Source organism: Hypanus sabinus, chromosome 29, assembly GCF_030144855.1.
Source record: "Hypanus sabinus isolate sHypSab1 chromosome 29, sHypSab1.hap1, whole genome shotgun sequence".
In the NCBI taxonomy this organism is placed as follows: Eukaryota; Metazoa; Chordata; class Chondrichthyes; order Myliobatiformes; family Dasyatidae; genus Hypanus; species Hypanus sabinus.
In genome coordinates this window covers 1,394,590-1,415,990 of record NC_082734.1, presented here as the reverse complement: position 1 = coordinate 1,415,990, position 21,401 = coordinate 1,394,590, and the positions used below count along the sequence as shown (strand labels likewise).

General features: G+C 53.7%; 1 protein-coding gene across 1 annotated transcript in view; it reads right to left on the bottom strand.

Annotated features, from left to right (window-relative positions):
- Positions 1–394: 394 nt before the first annotated feature.
- The window catches only part of sez6l2 (seizure related 6 homolog (mouse)-like 2), a 28,436-nt gene continuing 7,429 nt past the window's right edge, over positions 395–21,401 (bottom strand). Inside the window, exons 2-12 of the mRNA XM_059953165.1 lie at positions 12,147–12,310; positions 11,585–11,779; positions 9,754–9,892; positions 9,151–9,347; positions 8,622–8,816; positions 7,794–7,985; positions 7,243–7,434; positions 1,951–1,989; positions 1,692–1,809; positions 1,318–1,420; positions 395–530 (exon numbers count right to left, since the gene is read on the bottom strand). Of these exons, the coding sequence (XP_059809148.1) occupies positions 501–530; positions 1,318–1,420; positions 1,692–1,809; positions 1,951–1,989; positions 7,243–7,434; positions 7,794–7,985; positions 8,622–8,816; positions 9,151–9,347; positions 9,754–9,892; positions 11,585–11,779; positions 12,147–12,310 (1,564 nt within the window). The 3' untranslated portion in view covers positions 395–500. The remainder of the gene's footprint in view (positions 531–1,317; positions 1,421–1,691; positions 1,810–1,950; positions 1,990–7,242; positions 7,435–7,793; positions 7,986–8,621; positions 8,817–9,150; positions 9,348–9,753; positions 9,893–11,584; positions 11,780–12,146; positions 12,311–21,401) is intronic.

Genomic DNA, 21,401 nt, shown 5'->3' with positions numbered 1-21,401 from the left:
GGGAATGGGACCCCACGGTGGAGGATCCCGAGGAACGGGCCCCACAGCGGAGGATCCAGGGAATGGGGCCCCCACGGTGGAGGATCCCGAGGAACGGGCCCCACAGCGGAGGATCCAGGGAATGGGGCCCCCACGGTGAAGGACCCAAGGAAATGGGACCCCACGGTGGAAGAGCCCAGGGAACAAGAACCCACCCCTTCCTGTTCACTCCCACCATCCACACTCCAGACCAGGTGTTTAATTACTCCAGAACGACCCCACTCCTTTGTGTTGATCCACTCTGGGTCATTGGTAGAGGGTGGGAGAGAGGTATGGAAGGAAAGAGTGTGGTGGAGGAGAACAGGGAGGGAGGGAGAGGAGGAAGGGGAGGAGGAGAGAGGAGGGGAGATAGGGGGAAGAAGGGTGGAGATAGAGTGGGGGCCAGACTGAGCAGGCAGTGAGACGAGGCTCAGAGAGACGATGGTGATTCACGTTGATGACGCAGCAAATGAGGCGATGGGTTAGATCGAAACCTCATATTCACGGGTCTCCTGGGGGTAGAGAAAAAGTGAGTGTGAGAGGCTGTGGAGGGAGTTTCACTCTGTGTCTGATCCTGGAAGTGTGTGATGGAACGGTGTGGAGGGAGATTCACTCTGTGTCAGACCCTGAGAGTGCGAGATGGGACGGTGTGGAGGGACGTTCACTCTGTCTGACCGTGGGAGTGTGTGATGGGATGGTGTGGGAGGGAGTTTCATTCTCCATCTGACCCTGGGAGTGTGTGATGGGACTGTGTGGAGGGAGCTTCACTCTGTCTGACCGTGGGAGTGTGTGATGGGATGGTGTGGGAGGGAGTTTCATTCTCCATCTGACCCTGGGAGTGTGTGATGGGACGGTGTGGGAGGGAGATTCACTTTGTGACTGACCCGGGGAGTGTGTGATGGGACAGTGTGGAGGGAGATTCACTCTGTGTCTGACCCTGAGAGTGCGAGATGGGACGGTGTGGAGGGACATTCACTCTGTCTGACCCTGGGAGTGTGTGTTGGGATGGTGTGGGAGGGAGTTTCATTCTGCATCTGACCTTGGGAGTGTGTGATGGGACAGTGTGGAGGGAGTTTCACTTTGTGTCTGACCCCGGGAGTGTGTGATGGGACAGTGTGCAGGGAGCTTCACTCTGTGTCTGAGCCCGGGAGTGTGTGATGGGACAGTGTGCAGGGAGGTTCACTCTGTGCCTGACCCTGGGAGTGTGTGATGGGATGTTGAGATCTCGGATGTGTGTGAATGGACAGTGAGACCTTGGGAGTGTGTGATGGGATGGTGCGGAGGGAGATCCATACTCACTCCTGCCTCAAACAGGGGATTGTTGAAGTCCGATTCGACGGTGATGGGGCTGTACGAGTGGGATTTGGAGAGTGGGTTCCGGAAGAACGATTTTCCTTGGAACCTGTGGAGGGAACGCGAGGGTAAATCTGTCCCTGATATCACACTTCCCTCACTCTCCTCTCCCTACGTGCCCCTTCTTCTTCTTGGCTCCTCCTTCCTCACCACAGACCCCCTACCCCTCTAACTCACCTGCAGACACACACAAGCCCCTTATTCCCATAGCCCCTCCCACATGTCCCTCCCCTATAACCAAGCACTCCCTCTTCTTTAGACCCCCAACACACTCCACCCCCCACCAGATATTGTGACACCAAACCCCCCTCCAAACTCACTTGGTGTAGTAGAGGTAGATCCCACCAATCAGGAGGATGACCAGGATGATTGGCAGGATGATGGCCAGCACAATGTGTCCACCCACCACCTGGTGGGAGGGGCCACTCGCCTTAGACACTGTATGGGGAAAGAGGGAAGGGGTGATTGGGTAAGGGAGACACAACCACAATGTGAGAATAAGTGGCTCCCATCTTCCCTGTGACCCTCAACTCCCACAACCTCTCCATGAAGCCCAACATATCTCCTTCCAGCACTCACCTTGCAGGTTATGGGCATCATACAATCCTTCATAGGTGACTGAAAGAGAAGGAGGGTGTTAGTCCATGCACACAGCATCCGACACATTACCCATTCCGTCAACAAAACGCTCCCCACTCCACTGGCCGGGGTTAGACTGTGCACACAGCATCTGACACATTACCCATTCCATCAACAAAACGCTCCCCACTCCCCTAGCCAGGGTTAGACTGTGCACACAGCATCCGACACATTACCCATTCCCTGTCAACAAAATGCTCCCCACTCCCCTAGCCGGGGTTAGACTGTGCACACAGCATCCGACACATTACCCATTCCCTGTCAACAAAATGCTCCCCACACCCCTAGCCGGGGTTAGACTGTGCACACAGCATCCGACACATTACCCATTCTGTCAACAAAACGCTCCCCACTCCCCTAGCCAGGGTTAGACTGTGCACACAGCATCTGACACATTACCCATTCTGTCAACAAAACGCTCCCCACTCCCCTAGCCAGGGTTAGACTGTGCACACAGCATCCGACACATTACCCATTCCGTCAACAAAATGCTCCCCACTCCCCTGGCCGGGGTTAGACTGTGCACACAGCATCTGACACATTACCCATTCCGTCAACAAAATGCTCCCCACTCCCCTGGCCGGGGTTAGACTGTGCACACAGCATCCGACACATTACCCATTCCCTGTCAACAAAATGCTCCCCATTCCCCTAGCTGGGGTTAGACTGTGCACACAGCATCCAACACATTACCCATTCCGTCAACAAAATGCTCCCCATTCCCCTAGCTGGGGTTAGACTGTGCACACAGCATCCAACACATTACCCATTCCGTCAACAAAACGCTCCCCACTCCCCTGGCCGGGGTTAGACTGTGCACACAGCATCCGACACATTACCCATTCCATCAACAAAACGCTCCCCACTCCCCTGGCCGTGTTTAGACTGTGCACACAGCATCTGACACATTACCCATTCCCTGTCAACAAAACGCTCCCCACACCCCTGGCCAGGGTTAGACTATGCACACAGCATCCGACACATTACCCATTCCGTCAACAAAATGCTCCCCACTCCCCTCGCCGGGGTTAGACTGTGCACACAGCATCCGACACATTACCCATTCCGTCAACAAAATGCTCCCCACTCCCCTAGCCGGGGTTAGACTGTGCACACAGCATCTGACACATTACCCATTCCCTGTCAACAAAACGCTCCCCACTCCCCTGGCCGTGTTTAGACTGTGCACACAGCATCTGACACATTACCCATTCCCTGTCAACAAAACGCTCCCCACACCCCTGGCCAGGGTTAGACTATGCACACAGCATCCGACACATTACCCATTCCGTCAACAAAATGCTCCCCACTCCCCCAGCCAGGGTTAGACTGTGCACACAGCATCCGACACATTACCCATTCCGTCAACAAAACGCTCCCCACTCCCCTGGCTGGGGTTAGACTGTGCACACAGCATCTGACACATTACCCATTCCGTCAACAAAACGCTCCCCACTCCCCTAGCCGGGGTTAGACTGTGCACACAGCATCCGACACATTACCCATTCCCTGTCAACAAAATGCTCCCCACTCCCCTGGCCAGGGTTAGACTGTGCACACAGCATCCGACACATTACCCATTCTGTCAACAAAATGCTCCCCATTCCCCTAGCTGGGGTTAGACTGTGCACATAGCAGCCGACACATTCCCCATTCCCTGTCAACAAAACACTCCCCACTCCCCTGGCCAGGGTTAGACTGTGCACACAGCATCTGACACATTACCCATTCTGTCAACAAAATGCTCCCCATTCCCCTAGCTGGGGTTAGACTGTGCACATAGCATCCGACACATTCCCCATTCCCTGTCAACAAAACACTCCCCACTCCCCTAGCCGGGGTTAGACTGTGCACACAGCATCCAACACATTACCTATTCCCTGTAAACAAAACGCTCCCCACTCCCCTAGCCAGGGTTAAACTGTGCACACAGCATCCGACACATTACCCATTCTGTCAACAAAATGCTCCCCACTCCCCTGGCCAGGGTTAGACTGTGCACACAGCATCCGACACATTACCCATCCCCTGTCAACAAAACGCTCCCCACTCCTCTGGCCGGGGTTAGACTGTGCACACAGCATCCGACACATTACCAATTCTGTCAACAAAACGCTCCCCACTCCCCTAGCCAGGGTTAGACTGTGCACACAGCATCCGACACATTACCCATTCCGTCAACAAAATACTCCCCACTCCCCTAGCCGGGGTTAGACTGTGCACACAGCATCCAACGCATTACCCACTCCGTCAACAAAATACTCCCCACTCCCCTGGCCGGGGTTAGACTGTGCACACAGCATCCAACGCATTACCCACTCCGTCAACAAAATACTCCCCACTCCCCTGGCCGGGGTTAGACTGTGCACACAGCATCCGACACATTACCCATTCCGTCAACAAAATACTCCCCACTCCCCTGGCCGGGGTTAGACTGTGCACACAGCATCCAACACATTACCCATTCCTCTATTTACATAGAGTTTCAAATTTAGTCAGCACGGAAACTGGTTCTTCAGCCTACCTGGTCTATGCCAAGTACACTTCCATCAAAGTCAATCCTGTCTGCTGTGTTTGGCACGTGCCCTACTAAACCCTTTTTCATCCATGTATCTTTCCCAGTGTCTTTTAAATGTTGTTAATGTACCTGCCTCAATCACATTCTGTGGCATTCGGTGACATTATTTCACTTTTTCAGCTCTTCTGCTTGTTGCTTTGGACATGATTGTGTTTCAGAAATTGTTGGAGCCTGTGACGAACAGTTTGGAGTTCAGTCGAATGATCTGGTGCTCTACTGTTCAAGAGCATGACCTGCTTCATGGAGAAGAGCAGAGACGGGGCACGGGGCCACGACTGACTCCATTTTGAAGCATCAAAGCGAATGCGGAGGAAGTCCGTTGTCGCTCTCAATGGAGGTTACTAGCGGGTCGGCAGCATTAGGAAGGCCGCAGGGCAGTGGACAGGCGGTCGCTTTCCATGGAAAGGCTGAGTTTAAGCGGCCAATCTCCTCGATCCTGAATGGATGAAGGATGTTTTTGAAATTCTGACATTTTTGTGAGTAGTTTCTTTCTTGTTGCCGATTGTTGGGTTGAGGCTCCAGGTGATCGATTTGTTAGCTTTTGTGTGAGGGAGGGGTTAGGAATTTGGGATCTGATGTTTTTTTCTGTGCGGGCGGTCGGAGATCTGGGGCCATTGGTCCTGTTCTTTTCGGCAAGGGAGGGTTTGGGGGTTTGATGTTATTCTGTTCTTTTCAGAAAGGGGTTTGGGGATTGTGAGTTTTGTTTCTTTTTTCTTTTTGTGCAGGCTGACATCTTTTCTTTCAACAACCCCCATGGATTCTCTATGTTTCATGGCTGTCTGGAGAAGATGAATATCGGAGCAGTATTGTACGTGCAAACTTTGACAACAAAATGAACTTTTGAACCTCTAATCTTTGACGCCCTTAATAATCAAAATCTTTTGCTTTAAATATACCCAGTGATTTGGCCTCCACAGCCATTTATGGAAACGAATTCCATAGATTCACTATAGGTGAAGAAATTCCTCCACGTCTCTATTTTAAATGGACGTCCCTCTAAAGGGACGGTGCCCTCTGGTCCAGGACCCTGTCCTTCCCACTTTAAGAAACAACCTCTCCACATCCACTCTATCTGGGCTTTTCAATATTTCACAGGTTTCAAAGAGATTCCCCTTCTTCCCCATTCTTCTAAACTCCGGTAAGTGCAGACCCAGAGCCATCAAACACTCCTCATACATTAACCCTTTCATCCCCTGAATCATTCTCATGAACCACCTCCGGACTCCCAACAATGCCAGCACAGCTTTTCTTACATAAGGGGCCCAAAACTGCTCACTACACTCCAAGAGTGGTCTGACCAATGCCCTGCAAAGCCTTGGCATTACATCTTTGCTTTTATTTTCTAGTCCTCTTGAAATGAATGCGAACATTGCTTTTGCCTTCCGCAGCACAGACTCAAACTGCACGTTAACCTTTAGGGAATCCCGCACATGGATTCCCAAGTCCCTCAGATGTTTCGAATTTTCTCTCCATTTATAAAATAGTCTATGCCTTTATTCCTTCTACTAAAGTGCGTGACCATACACTTCCCTGCACTGTATTCCATCTGTCATTTCTTTGTCCATTCTCCTAATCCATCTGTCCCTTTGCAGACTCCCCGCTTCCTCAACATTACCTGTCCCTTCACCTATCTTTGTACCATCTGCAAACTTGGCCACAAAATCTTTAATTCCATCATCAAATCATTGACATACAGAGTTACATAAAAAGAAGTGGACCTAAAACCAACCCCCGTGTAACACCACTCATCACTGGCAGCCAACCAGAAAAGGTTCCCTTTATTCCCACTCTGCCTCCTGCCAGTCAGCCAATCTGCAGTTCATGCAGTTCATCCTTCCTATATCATGGGCTCTTTGTAAGCAACTCCATGTCAAACCTTGTCAAAGGCCTTCTGAAAATCCAGCACTGACTCTCCTTTGTCTATCCTGCCTATTACTTCTCTATAAAATTCCAACAGATTTGTCAACCAAGATTTCTCAAGGAAAACATACCGACTTTGGCCGATTTTACCAGGTGCCTCCAAGACCCCCAAAACTTCACCCTTAACAATCGACTCCAACACCTCCCCAAGCACTGAATTCAGGCTAACTGGCCTATAATTTCCTTTCTTCTGCCATCCTCCCTTCTTAAAGAGTGGTCTGACATTTCCAATTTTCCAGTCCTCAGGAACTGTTCCAGGATCTAGTGATTCTTCTTTTATTACTAATACCTCCAAGATCTCTTCAGCTATCTCTTTCTGAACTCTGGTGTGGTCCGGGCCTTCTCTACCTTCCAGCTTCCAAAGACCCCCCTAACTTCATGACCCCTGACACCTGGAAATTTCAGTTCTCTGCTCATTTCTTCCAAGCTGAAAACTGTTGCAAAATACTCATTCAGTTTGTCTGCTATTTCCTCATCCCCCGTTACTAATTGTCCAATATCAATATCCACTATCACCTCTTTTACTCGTTATAGTAAAGTCAGTCTCCTGCACGCCCAGCCTGCCAAAACCAGGCTGATCACCTTGGTACAGGGGAGGAAAATAGGCCAACTGCCTGGATTCAGCAGGGAAGCCCAGGCAACACGTCCCCGAGAGGTTTCCTAGTGAACCGGCTGCCGTTGGCTGGCGGTTGTCCACAAGTGGTTACTCCCCCCCGCGCCCCTCGAGCAGGTACCTTTGCAGAAGGGAGAGGGGCTGCTCCAGTGGGAGGGGCGGCCAGAGAGGCAGGTGATGCTTGCCTGGCCAACCAGCTCAAAGCCTTCGTAACAGAAGAAGTGGAGGGTCTCTCCGGGTCGGTAATGCTGCTTGTAGAGTGTCAGGTAGCCGTTGTCAGGGACGCCAGGGTTCAGGCAGGGCTGGTGTGTCACTGGTGGGGGAGGGAGAGAGAGGTGGGGTGGAAGAGGGAGGAGGGAGAAGCGGAGGAGGAGAGGGGGATGGGAAAACGGGGTGGTGGGGGTAGAAGAGAGGTGGGGTGGAAGAGGGAGAAGCGGAGGAGGAGAGGGGGATGGGAAAACGGGGTGGTGGGGGTAGGGGGAGAGAGGGGAGAGTTGGAATCCCATCACAGGGCTGTCCTTCACGATGCCTGACTCTCCCCTCACCCCAGCCCACCCTCCAGCATTCACACCCTTGCCCCAGCCCCATTTCTCCTCACCCTCCATCCACTCCTCAGCCCCTGACATTTTCCCACCCCCCACCCCCGCTCGTCCGCCCATTCCCGGTACGTACAGACACACTTGGGTGGGGGCGCACTCCATTTCGGACGCAGAGCATTGCGGCCGAGGCAGGTGAGGGTGGTGCTGCCCTCCAGTGAGTGACCCTCCTCACACGCATACTGTACTCGGGAGCCCACCGGGAAACGCAAACCTGGGGTGAGGCGCAGTCCGTGGGGAACCTCGCCGGGATCTGGGCAGGACAGCACTGGGGGGGGGGGGGGGGGGAGGGTGGAGAGAATGAGAGAAAATCTCAGACATGGAGGTTAGATGCAGAGAACACGCACATGCCTGGGGAACATACACACTCAGGTGAGGTGCGCGCGCGCACACACACACACACACACACACGCGCGCACACATGGGGAACACACACACACTCTCTCTCACGCGCGCACACATGGGGAACATACACACACACTCTCTCTAATGCACGCACACATGGGGAACATACACACACATATACACACACACTCTCTCATGCGCACACACATGGGGAACATACACACACACTCTCTCATGCGCGCACACATGGGGAACATACACACACACTCTCTCTCTTATGCGCGCACACATGGGGAACATACACACCGATACACACACACACTCTCTCACGCGCATACACATGGGGAACATACACACACTCTCTCTCTCATGCGCGCACACATGGGGAGCATACACACACATACACACACACTCTCTCACACGCATACACATGGGGAACATACACACACACTCTCACACGCATACACATGGGGATATCTCTCTCTCTCTCTCTCTCTCTCTCCCCCCCCCCCCCCCCTCCACTGAGGAACAGCCCTGGGGAACACACCTTCGGCCTCACCTTTCTGACAAGAAGGGGGCGGGTTGCTCCAGGAAAGATCCCATTGGCACATGAGGATGTCAGCGCCGACGATGTCATAGCCAGGCTCGCACTGATAGGTCACCACTGTTCCACGGACCAGGCTGGAATGGGACAGGGACTTCCAGCCGTGCGGGATGGGGCCCAGGGTGGGGCAGGTGTCATTTCGGAGCATCTCTGGGGGTGGGGGAGGGGAGGATGGAGAGGGAGGGAGGGAGGGAGGGTAGGGATACGAGAGGTGGAGACATAGACAGGAGGGCAGATAAGATTGTTAATAATGAGCTGGGATTCATTTGGGTTAACCCTTCCCCGCCTCAGCCCAATGGTCTCTGACCTACCGTCCCTCCCACTTCCTTCCCCCAAACCTCCCTGTTCCACCCAAGGGAGTGGAGGGTAAAACCTCTGGTCTCCCCTAGGACCCACAGCCTTCCACCCTCTTCCTGCTCCCTTCCTATCTCCCCTCTCCCCATCCACCCTCTCCCCCTCCCCCTCGCCTTGTTCCCCCACCCACCAGCGAAGTGGATGATGAAGCCCTGGGTCTCTCCCAGGGCCGGCTGCCGGCTGTCGGACTGGAACTGGATGGTGGCGTGGCAAGAGGTGCTGAACAGCTTGAACCGCTGCCTCTGCCCCAGGTACTGGCCCAGCACCCGCGAGTTGAGGTCTGGCCCGTCAAACACCGACAGGATGTCGTTCCGCCGGATGTTCAGGCTGCAGGACCGAGGGAGGCAGAGATGAGGGATGGAAAAGAGAGAGAAAGAGATGAGAGGGGGGAGAGAGTAACAGAGAGGGAGGACGGGAGAGGGGGAATGCAGAGAGGAAATAAGGAAGGGAAAGAAGAATGGGTAACAACAGGTTAGGGGAGTGAGAGAGGGAGAGGGAGGGGGTAAGGGAGGCGCTGGGGAAGGGATGAGGGACGGGGAGGTGGAGAAGAGGAAGATATGGGGAAAGGTGGGTAAAAGTGAGGGTGCTGGGTCACGGTGAGATTCGTCGACATCTCCATATCGATGACTATTCACCAGTGAGGGAGAGAGAGGGTGAGGGATGGTCCTAGGGTGAGAGAGACAGGGAGAGGGATGGACGTAGAGCTAGAGAAGAAGGAGAGAGGTGCACCTACATCTCCACATCGATGACCATCCGCCGGTCCTCTCTGACGTGCAAGGTCCACACACAGTCCTGGTTCCTGCCGTAAACCTCGGGCCATTCTGGTGAGAAGATCACTCCAGAGACCTCGGACATGTCCCCTCCGCAGGTCGCTGTGTACAAGGGACAGAGTCATATAGATACGATAAACAGGAGGAGACCGTTCGGGCCTGCCCCACCTTGTGATCAATAATCACAGCTGATCTGCCTGTGTATTCAGCTTGCTGTATAAAAATCTATCCAACTGAGTCTTAAATAATGCATATTTAATGAGGTACATCCATTGCTTCCCTGGGCAGAGGATTCCACAGATTCACTGCTCTCTGGGAAAAGTTTCTCTTCACCTCCATCCTAAATCTATTCCCTGAATCTTGAGACTGTGTCCCTCGTTCTAGTCTCACCAACCAGTGAAACAAGTTGTCCTGCCTTTATCATCTATCCCTTTCAGAGTGCAAGGTCCATCTATCCCTTATAGATATGTTTCTATAAGATCCCCTCTCATTCTTCTGAATTCCAGCCAGTACAGTCCCAGGTGGCTCTTCTCCAGAACCAGCCTGGTGAGCCTCCTGTGCACCATCTCCAAAGCCGATCATTAGATTCACCTGTACACCTGCTCGGAATGCTAGTATCTGATCAGCCAATCATGTGGCAGCAACTCGATGCATAAAAGCATGCAGACATGCTGAAGAGCAAATGTCAGAATGGGGAAGAAATGTGACTTTGACTGCGGAATGATTGTTGGTGTCAGTGGAGAAACTGCTCATCTCCTGGGGTTGTCACCCACAACAGTCTCTAGAGTTTACAGAGAGTGGTGCAACACACAAAAAACATCCAGTGAGCTGCAGTACTGAGGGCAAAAACAATGTCTTAATGGAAAAGGTCAAAGGAGAATGGTCAGACTAGTTCAAGCTTACAGGCAGGTGACAGTAACTCAAATCACCACGTGTTATAACATTGGTAGTCTACACCAGCAGAAGACCACAAGCATACACTTAGTGGCCACTACTCAGAAACTGGCTTACAAGGTGAATCTCTCAGACAGACCCTCACTCAGCCTGTTCAACAAGGTCACTCCACACCCAAAGGGTAAGTTATTGGAAGGTATTCTAAGGGACTGGATGGATAGGGACTGATTAGGGATCGTCTGCATGTCGTTGTGCAAGGTTGGTCATGACTAATTATAGTTATCGAGTTTTTTGAGGAAGTTACTAGGAAAGTGGATGAAGACAAAGCTGTGGTTGTTGTCCACATGGACTTTAGCGAGGCATTTGACAGGGTCCCGAATGGAAGGTTCAGTCAGCTGGCACTCAAGATGAGGTAGTAAGTTGGACTAGACATTGGTTTTGCAGAAGAAACCAGAGAGTGTTTGTAGATGGTAGACAAATCGAAGCAAAAGACATCCACATGTTCCACTCATTCACCGCAATCTTTACATCCTCAGAGACCTGCCCTTTCTCAAGCTACGCTATGTCTGCCTGATTAACCACTTCTATCCAGACATCTCATTATTTCTTCCTGAAAGTTTTGAGTATTTTCATAACCACGGACTGACTGGCGTACAGTTTTCGGTCTTTCGCCGACAACCTTTTTTAAACACTGGCTTCCATCCCCTTGGGATCTGCCCAGAGGACAGAAGGAGGGTGACAGAGACGAGGAGGGGTGTAGGTGAGGGAGGTGGTCATGGAGACAAGGAGGGGTATAAGGGAGGATAGGTGTTACATAGATGGTGAGGGGTTTAGGGAAGGGAGGGGTTCACAGAACTGGTGTGGTGTGGGGGGTGTTCATTGACACAGGGAAGTAGGTACCTCGACAGATGGGCTCACTGCTGTTCCAGTGGGGATCCTGGGGGTCAATACACTCAATAGCCCCTGCTCCCTGCTCCAGGGCATAACCAGGGAGGCAAGAGAAGTTGACGATGGAACCCACCTCGAACGAAGGGATGCTGGAGGTGAAGTTCCCATGGGCAACAAATGGTTCATAGCAGTGGTCTCGCTCAAAGGCTGGAGGGGAAAAGAAAGGCTGGAGTTGTTATGGAATTTTCCTGTATCACTGTTTCCTCCACACACTGAATCCCCTCCCAAGCTCATGAACACTCTCCCCCATCCCTGACTCTCCCTCTGCACAGCAAATCCCTCCCACAACCCACGGAAACTCTCCCCCATCCCTGACTCTCCCTCTGCACACCAAATCCCTCCCACAACCCACGGAAACTCTCCCCCATCCCTGACTCTCCCTCTGCACACCAAATCCCTCCCACAACCCACGGAAACTCTCCCCCATGCCCAACTCACCACACCAGCCACACTCCTGTCCACAGCCCACAGGCACGCTCCCTTCCTCCCCCTTTCCCAGGGTGCATTTCCTCACCCTCATATCGCAAAGCCAGGACAAGTGGCAGTGCTGAGTTCTCGGATACCAGCTCCACGAAGATCTCCCGGGAGTCACTGACGATCCCACCCTCAGGAATGTCATCGATATCCGAGTGGAAGATGGCTGGTCCTCCTGGCGCAATTCCATTCCGGATGATCAGCCTGGGATATCCCCAGGATTGGAAAAGGGAGAGAGAAGAAGTCAGTGATCGGGATCCAGTGGGTCTTTCCATGCGATCTGGTGAGGCTTTCGGAGACCCAAAGTGTGTTTTTCTGGGAATTCTGGATGGTGTTCTCTCAGACTACTGGGTGCAGATGGTGTTGTGGACAGTGGAGATGGTGTTGTGGATAGTGGGGATGGTGTTGTGGACAGTGGAGATGGTGTTGTGGATAGTGGGGACGGTGTTGTGGATAGTGGAGACGGTGTTGTGGACAGTGGAGATGGTGTTGTGGACAGTGGAGATGGTGTTGTGGACAGTGGGGACGGTGTTGTGGACAGTGGGGACGGTGTTGTGGACAGTGGAGACGGTGTTGTGGACAGTGGGGATGGTGTTGTGGACAGTGGGGACGGTGTTGTGGACAGTGGGGACGGTGTTGTGGACAGTGGAGACGGTGTTGTGGACAGTGGGGACGGTGTTGTGGATAGTGGAGATGGTGTTGTGGACAGTGGGGACGGTGTTGTGGATAGTGCAGACGGTGTTGTGGACAGTGGAGACGGTGTTGTGGACAGTGGAGATGGTGTTGTGGACAGTGGGGACGGTGTTGTGGACAGTGGAGACGGTGTTGTGGACAGTGGGGACGGTGTTGTGGACAGTGGAGATGGTGTTGTGGACAGTGGAGACGGTGTTGTGGATAGTGGAGATGGTGTTGTGGATAGTGGAGATGGTGTTGTGGACAGTGGAGACGGTGTTGTGGATAGTGGAGACGGTGTTGTGGACTGTGGAGATGGTGTTGTGGACAGTGAAGACGGTGTTGTGGATAGTGGAGATGGTGTTGTGGATAGTGGGGACGGTGTTGTGGATAGTGGGGACGGTGTTGTGGACAGTGGGGACAGTGTTGTGGACAGTGGAGACGGTGTTGTGGATAGTGGAGATGGTGTTGTGGACAGTGGAGACGGTGTTGTGGACAGTGGAGACGGTGTTGTGGACAGTGGGGACGGTGTTGTGGACAGTGGAGATGGTGTTGTGGACTGTGGAGATGATGTTGTGGACAGTGGGGATGGTGTTGTGGACAGTGGAGACGGTGTTGTGGACAGTGGAGACGGTGTTGTGGACAGTGGAGACGGTGTTGTGGATAGTGGAGATGGTGTTGTGGATAGTGGAGACGGTGTTGTGGACAGTGGGGATGGTGTTGTGGACAGTGGGGATGGTGTTGTGGATAGTGAAGACGGTGTTGTGGACAGTGGGGACGGTGTTGTGGACAGTGGAGATGGTGTTGTGGATAGTGGAGATGGTGTTGTGGACTGTGGAGATGGTGTTGTGGACAGTGGAGATGGTGTTGTGGACAGTGGGGACGGTGTTGTGGACAGTGGAGATGATGTTGTGGACAGTGGGGATGGTGTTGTGGACAGTGGAGATGGTGTTGTGGACAGTGGAGATGGTGTTGTGGACAGTGGGGACGGTGTTGTGGATAGTGGAGATGGTGTTGTGGACAGTGGAGATGATGTTGTGGACAGTGGAGATGGTGTTGTGGACAGTGGGGACGGTGTTGTGGACAGTGGAGACGGTGTTGTGGACAGTGGGGACGGTGTTGTGGACAGTGGGGACGGTGTTGTGGACAGTGGGGACGGTGTTGTGGATAGTGGAGACGGTGTTGTGGACAGTGGAGACGGTGTTGGGGACAGTGGGGACGGTGTTGTGGACAGTGGGGACGGTGTTGTGGACAGTGGAGACGGTGTTGTGGACAGTGGGGACAGTGTTGTGGACAGTGGGGACAGTGTTGTGGACAGTGGGGACGGTGTTGTGGACAGTGGGGACGGTGTTGTGGACAGTGGGGACGGTGTTGTGGACAGTGGGGACGGTGTTGTGGATAGTGGAGATGGTGTTGTGGACAGTGGAGACGGTGTTGTGGATAGTGGAGACGGTGTTGTGGACAGTGGAGACGGTGTTGTGGATAGTGGAGACGGTGTTGTGGACAGTGGAGACGGTGTTGTGGATAGTGGAGACGGTGTTGTGGACAGTGGGGATGGTGTTGTGGACAGTGGAGACGGTGTTGTGGATAGTGAAGACGGTGTTGTGGACAGTGGGGACGGTGTTGTGGACAGTGGAGACGGTGTTGTGGACAGTGGAGACGGTGTTGTGGATAGTGGAGACGGTGTTGTGGATAGTGAAGACGGTGTTGTGGACAGTGGAGATGGTGTTGTGGACAGTGGAAATGGTGTTGTGGACAGTGGAGATGGTGTTGTGGACAGTGGGGATGGTGTTGTGGACAGTGGGGATGGTGTTGTGGACAGTGGGGACGGTGTTGTGGACAGTGGAGATGGTGTTGTGGACAGTGGGGACGGTGTTGTGGACAGTGGGGACGGTGTTGTGGACAGTGGAGATGGTGTTGTGGACAGTGGGGACGGTGTTGTGGATAGTGGGGACGGTGTTGTGGATAGTGGGGACGGTGTTGTGGACAGTGGGGACGGTGTTGTGGACAGTGGGGACGGTGTTGTGGACAGTGGGGACGGTGTTGTGGACAGTGGAGATGGTATTGTGGATAGTGGAGACGGTGTTGTGGACAATGCAGACGGTGTTGTGGACAGTGGAGATGGTGTTGTGGACAGTGGGGATGGTGTTGTGGACAGTGGGGATGGTGTTGTGGACAGTGGGGATGGTGTTGTGGACAGTGGGGACGGTGTTGTGGATAGTGGAGACGGTGTTGTGGACAGTGGGGACGGTGTTGTGGACAGTGGAGATGGTGTTGTGGACAGTGGAGATGGTGTTGTGGACAGTGGAGACGGTGTTGTGGACAGTGGAGACGGTGTTGTGGATAGTGAAGACGGTGTTGTGGACAGTGGAGATGGTGTTGTGGATAGTGGAGATGGTGTTGTGGACAGTGGGGACGGTGTTGTGGACAGTGGGGATGGTGTTGTGGACAGTGGGGACGGTGTTGTGGACAGTGGGGACGGTGTTGTGGACAGTGGAGACGGTGTTGTGGACAGTGGAGATGGTGTTGTGGATAGTGGGGATGGTGTTGTGGATAGTGGAGACGTTGTTGTGGATAGTGGAGATGGTGTTGTGGACAGTGGAGACGGTGTTGTGGACAGTGGGGACGGTGTTGTGGACAGTGGGGACGGTGTTGTGGACAGTGGAGACGGTGTTGTGGACAGTGGAGATGGTGTTGTGGATAGTGGGGACAGTGTTGTGGACAGTGGAGACGGTGTTGTGGATAGTGGAGACGGTGTTGTGGACAGTGGAGACGGTGTTGTGGACAGTGGAGACGGTGTTGTGGATAGTGGAGACGGTGTTGTGGACAGTGGAGACGGTGTTGTGGACAGTGGAGACGGTGTTGTGGACAGTGGGGACGGTGTTGTGGATAGTGGAGACGGTGTTGTGGACAGTGGAGATGGTGTTGTGGATAGTGGAGACGGTGTTGTGGATAGTGGAGACGGTGTTGTGGACAGTGGGGATGGTGTTGTGGACAGTGGAGACGGTGTTGTGGATAGTGGAGACGGTGTTGTGGACAGTGGAGACGGTGTTGTGGACAGTGGAGACGGTGTTGTGGATAGTGGAGACGGTGTTGTGGACAGTGGAGATGGTGTTGTGGACAGTGGGGACGGTGTTGTGGACAGTGGGGACGGTGTTGTGGATAGTGGGGACGGTGTTGTGGACAGTGGAGACGGTGTTGTGGACAGTGGAGACGGTGTTGTGGACAGTGGGGACGGTGTTGTGGACAGTAGAGGGTGTTGTGGACAGTGGAGATGGTGTTGTGGACAGTGGGGACGGTGTTGTGGATAGTGGGGACGGTGTTGTGGACAGTGGAGACGGTGTTGTGGATAGTGGGGACGGTGTTGTGGACAGTGGAGACGCTGTTGTGGACAATGCAGACGGTGTTGTGGACAGTGGGGACGGTGTTGTGGATATTGGGGATGGTGCTGTGGACAGTGGGGACGGTGTTGTGGACAGTGGGGACGGTGTTGTGGACAGTGGGGATGGTGTTGTGGATAGTGGGGATGGTGTTGTGGACAGTGGGGACGGTGTTGTGAACAGTGGGGATGGTGTTGTGGACAGTGGGGACGGTGTTGTGGATAGTGGGGACGGTGTTGTGGATAGTGGAGATGGTGTTGTGGACAGTGGAGACGCTGTTGTGGATAGTGGAGATGGTGTTGTGGACAGTGGAGACGCTGTTGTGGATAGTGGAGACGGTGTTGTGGACAGTGGAGACGGTGTTGTGGACAGTGGAGATGGTGTTGTGGACAGTGGGGACGGTGTTGTGGATAGTGGGGATGATGTTGTGGACAGTGAAGACGGTGTTGTGGACAGTGGAGACGCTGTTGTGGACAGTGGGGACAGTGTTGTGGATAGTGGAGACGGTGTTGGGGACGGTGTTGTGGACAGTGGGGACGGTGTTGTGGATAGTGGGGACGGTGTTGTGGACAGTGGGGGTGTTGTGGACAGTGGGGACAGTGTTGTGGATAGTGGAGACGGTGTTGGGGACGGTGTTGTGGACAGTGGGGACGGTGTTGTGGATAGTGGGGACGGTGTTGTGGACAGTGGGGGTGTTGTGGACAGTGGGGACAGTGTTGTGGACAGTGGAGACGGTGTTGTGGACAGTGGGGATGGTGTTGTGGACAGTGGGGACGGTGTTGTGGACAGTGGGGACGGTGTTGTGGATAGTGGGGACGGTGTTGTGGACAGTGGAGACGGTGCTGTGGACAGTGGGGACGGTGTTGTGGATAGTGGAGATGATGTTGTGGACTGTGGAGATGGTGTTGTGGATAGTGGGGACGGTGTTGTGGACAGTGGAGACGGTGTTGTGGACAGTGGAGATGGTGTTGTGGACAGTGGAGATGGTGTTGTGGACAGTGGGGACGGTGTTGTGGACAGTGGGGACGGTGTTGTGGACAGTGGAGATGGTGTTGTGGACAGTGGGGACGGTGTTGTGGATAGTGGGGACGGTGTTGTGGACAGTGGAGATGGTGTTGTGGACAGTGGGGACGGTGTTGTGGACAGTGGGGACGGTGTTGTGGACAGTGGAGATGGTATTGTGGATAGTGGAGACGGTGTTGTGGACAATGCAGACGGTGTTGTGGATAGTGGAGATGGTGTTGTGGACAGTGGGGATGGTGTTGTGGATAGTGGGGATGGTGTTGTGGACAGTGGGGATGGTGTTGTGGACAGTGGGGACAGTGTTGTGGATAGTGGAGACGGTGTTGTGGACAGTGGGGACGGTGTTGTGGACAGTGGAGATGGTGTTGTGGACAGTGGAGATGGTGTTGTGGACAGTGGAGACGGTGTTGTGGACAGTGGGGACGGTGTTGTGGACAGTGGAGACGGTGTTGTGGTTAGTGGGGACGGTGTTGTGGACAGTGAGGATGATGTTGTGGACAGTGGAGACGGTGTTGTGGACAGTGAAGACGGTGTTGTGGACAGTGGGGATGGTGTTGTGGACAGTGGAGATGGTGTCGTGGACAGTGGAGATGATGTTGTGGACAGTGGAGACGGTGTTGTGGACAGTGGAGACGGTGTTGTGGACAGTGGAGATGGTGTTGTGGATAGTGGGGACGGTGTTGTGGACAGTGGAGACGGTGTTGTGGACAGTGGGGACGGTGTTGTGGACAGTGGGGATGGTGTTGTGGATAGTGGGGATGGTGTTGTGGACAGTGGGGACGGTGTTGTGGATAGTGGGGACGGTGTTGTGGACAGTGGAGACGGTGTTGTGGACAGTGGAGACGGTGTTGTGGACAGTGGGGACGGTGTTGTGGACAGTAGAGGGTGTTGTGGACAGTGGAGATGGTGTTGTGGACAGTGGGGACGGTGTTGTGGATAGTGGGGACGGTGTTGTGGACAGTGGAGACGGTGTTGTGGATAGTGGGGACGGTGTTGTGGACAGTGGAGACGCTGTTGTGGACAATGCAGACGGTGTTGTGGACAGTGGGGACGGTGTTGTGGATATTGGGGATGGTGCTGTGGACAGTGGGGACGGTGTTGTGGACAGTGGGGACGGTGTTGTGGACAGTGGGGATGGTGTTGTGGATAGTGGGGATGGTGTTGTGGACAGTGGGGACGGTGTTGTGAACAGTGGGGATGGTGTTGTGGACAGTGGGGACGGTGTTGTGGATAGTGGAGACGGTGTTGTGGATAGTGGAGATGGTGTTGTGGACAGTGGAGACGCTGTTGTGGATAGTGGAGATGGTGTTGTGGACAGTGGAGACGCTGTTGTGGATAGTGGAGACGGTGTTGTGGACAGTGGAGACGGTGTTGTGGACAGTGGAGATGGTGTTGTGGACAGTGGGGACGGTGTTGTGGATAGTGGGGATGATGTTGTGGACAGTGAAGACGGTGTTGTGGACAGTGGAGACGCTGTTGTGGACAGTGGGGACAGTGTTGTGGATAGTGGAGACGGTGTTGGGGACGGTGTTGTGGACAGTGGGGACGGTGTTGTGGATAGTGGGGACGGTGTTGTGGACAGTGGGGGTGTTGTGGACAGTGGGGACAGTGTTGTGGATAGTGGAGACGGTGTTGGGGACGGTGTTGTGGACAGTGGGGACGGTGTTGTGGATAGTGGGGACGGTGTTGTGGACAGTGGGGGTGTTGTGGACAGTGGGGACAGTGTTGTGGACAGTGGAGACGGTGTTGTGGACAGTGGGGATGGTGTTGTGGACAGTGGGGACGGTGTTGTGGACAGTGGGGACGGTGTTGTGGATAGTGGGGACGGTGTTGTGGACAGTGGAGACGGTGCTGTGGACAGTGGGGACGGTGTTGTGGATAGTGGAGATGATGTTGTGGACTGTGGAGATGGTGTTGTGGATAGTGGGGACGGTGTTGTGGACAGTGGAGACGGTGTTGTGGACAGTGGAGATGGTGTTGTGGACAGTGGAGATGGTGTTGTGGACAGTGGGGACGGTGTTGTGGACAGTGGGGACGGTGTTGTGGACAGTGGAGATGGTGTTGTGGACAGTGGGGACGGTGTTGTGGATAGTGGGGACGGTGTTGTGGACAGTGGAGATGGTGTTGTGGACAGTGGGGACGGTGTTGTGGACAGTGGGGACGGTGTTGTGGACAGTGGAGATGGTATTGTGGATAGTGGAGACGGTGTTGTGGACAATGCAGACGGTGTTGTGGATAGTGGAGATGGTGTTGTGGACAGTGGGGATGGTGTTGTGGATAGTGGGGATGGTGTTGTGGACAGTGGGGATGGTGTTGTGGACAGTGGGGACAGTGTTGTGGATAGTGGAGACGGTGTTGTGGACAGTGGGGACGGTGTTGTGGACAGTGGAGATGGTGTTGTGGACAGTGGAGATGGTGTTGTGGACAGTGGAGACGGTGTTGTGGACAGTGGGGACGGTGTTGTGGACAGTGGAGACGGTGTTGTGGTTAGTGGGGACGGTGTTGTGGACAGTGAGGATGATGTTGTGGACAGTGGAGACGGTGTTGTGGACAGTGAAGACGGTGTTGTGGACAGTGGGGATGGTGTTGTGGACAGTGGAGATGGTGTCGTGGACAGTGGAGATGATGTTGTGGACAGTGGAGACGGTGTTGTGGACAGTGGAGACGGTGTTGTGGACAGTGGAGATGGTGTTGTGGATAGTGGGGACGGTGTTGTGGACAGTGGAGACGGTGTTGTGGACAGTGGAGACGCTGTTGTGGACAGTGGGGACGGTGTTGTGGACAGTGGATACGGTGTTGTGGACAGTGGGGACGGTGTTGTGGACAGTGGAGACGGTGTTGTGGACAGTGGGGACGGTGTTGTGGACAGTGGAGACGGTGTTGTGGACAGTGGGGACGGTGTTGTGGACAGTGGAGACGGTGTTGTGGACAGTGGGGATGGTGTTGTGAACAGTGGGGACGGTGTTGTGGACAGTGGAGACGGTGTTGTGGATAGTGGGGACGGTGTTGTGGACAGTGGAGACGGTGTTGTGGACAGTGGAGACGCTGTTGTGGACAGTGGGGATGGTGTTGTGGACAGTGGGGACGGTGTTGTGGACAGTGGAGACGGTGTTGTGGACAGTGGGGATGGTGTTGTGGACAGTGGGGATGGTGTTGTGAACAGTGGGGACGGTGTTGTGGACAGTGGGGACGGTGTTGTGGATAGTGAGGATGGTGTTGTGGATAGTGGAGACGGTGTTGTGGATAGTGGGGACGGTGTTGTGGATAGTGGAGACGGTGTTGTGGACAGTGGAGACGCTGTTGTGGACAGTGGAGATGGTGTTATGGATAGTGGAGAAAGTTGTCCTAAGTTTCAATGATATTGAAGATCACACTTGAAGGCAGAGTACATGATTAACGGCAGAATTTGGCTGTGTGTAGGGTTGGAGGAAAGGTCGAGTGAGCTGGGTCTGTTCTCCTCAGAGTGAAGGAAGGTGAGAGTGACTTGGCAGAAGTATACAAGACGATGAACCACAGAAAAGGAGGTTAGCCGACATCTTTTTCACACAGCAGAACTGGCAAATATGAGATGGCATAATCTTAAGGTGATTGGAGGAAACTGGAGGGTATCAGACTTTTTTTAACACGGAGTGGTGGGTGTGTGGAACACAAAGCCAGGGGTGTTGGTCGAGGCAGATACATTAGGGACACAAGAGAGTTTCAAGTTGGTTGATGGTGGTCTACGTGCGAGGTGAGGGTTAGGTTGATCTAAGAGTAGGTTAAAAGGTCAGCACAGCATTGTGGGCCAAGTGGCCTGGACGGAGCTGTACTGTTCTGTGTTCCCTGGCTGCAAGAACTGGAGCCTCGAATGACGGGGTTCAGCAATTACTGGCAGCTCATGGTTAATGGGTCATTATTCTGGCAGCAAGTTGGGTGGATGGGGGATCAGAGTATTTTAGGAGGTCCTGAGATCTTGTGGGAGATTCCGGGACATGATGCAGTTTGCAGCTACACCAGATTCCCGAGACCAGGTGTGAGTTGCAGAATCCTATGGTTTTTCTCAAATCCAGTGGACTTCAGGGGTCTGCCAGAGAGGTTTTGGGATCCTTTGGGGTAGTGGGATCTGATATGTTTCAGAGATCTACTGGGATCTTAGAAATGGGATCCAGTGGGTCTTTTCTGGTGTAGAGGGGTTGTGGGATCTGGTGGATTCCCAAGATCAAGTAGGAGTTTGGTGAACC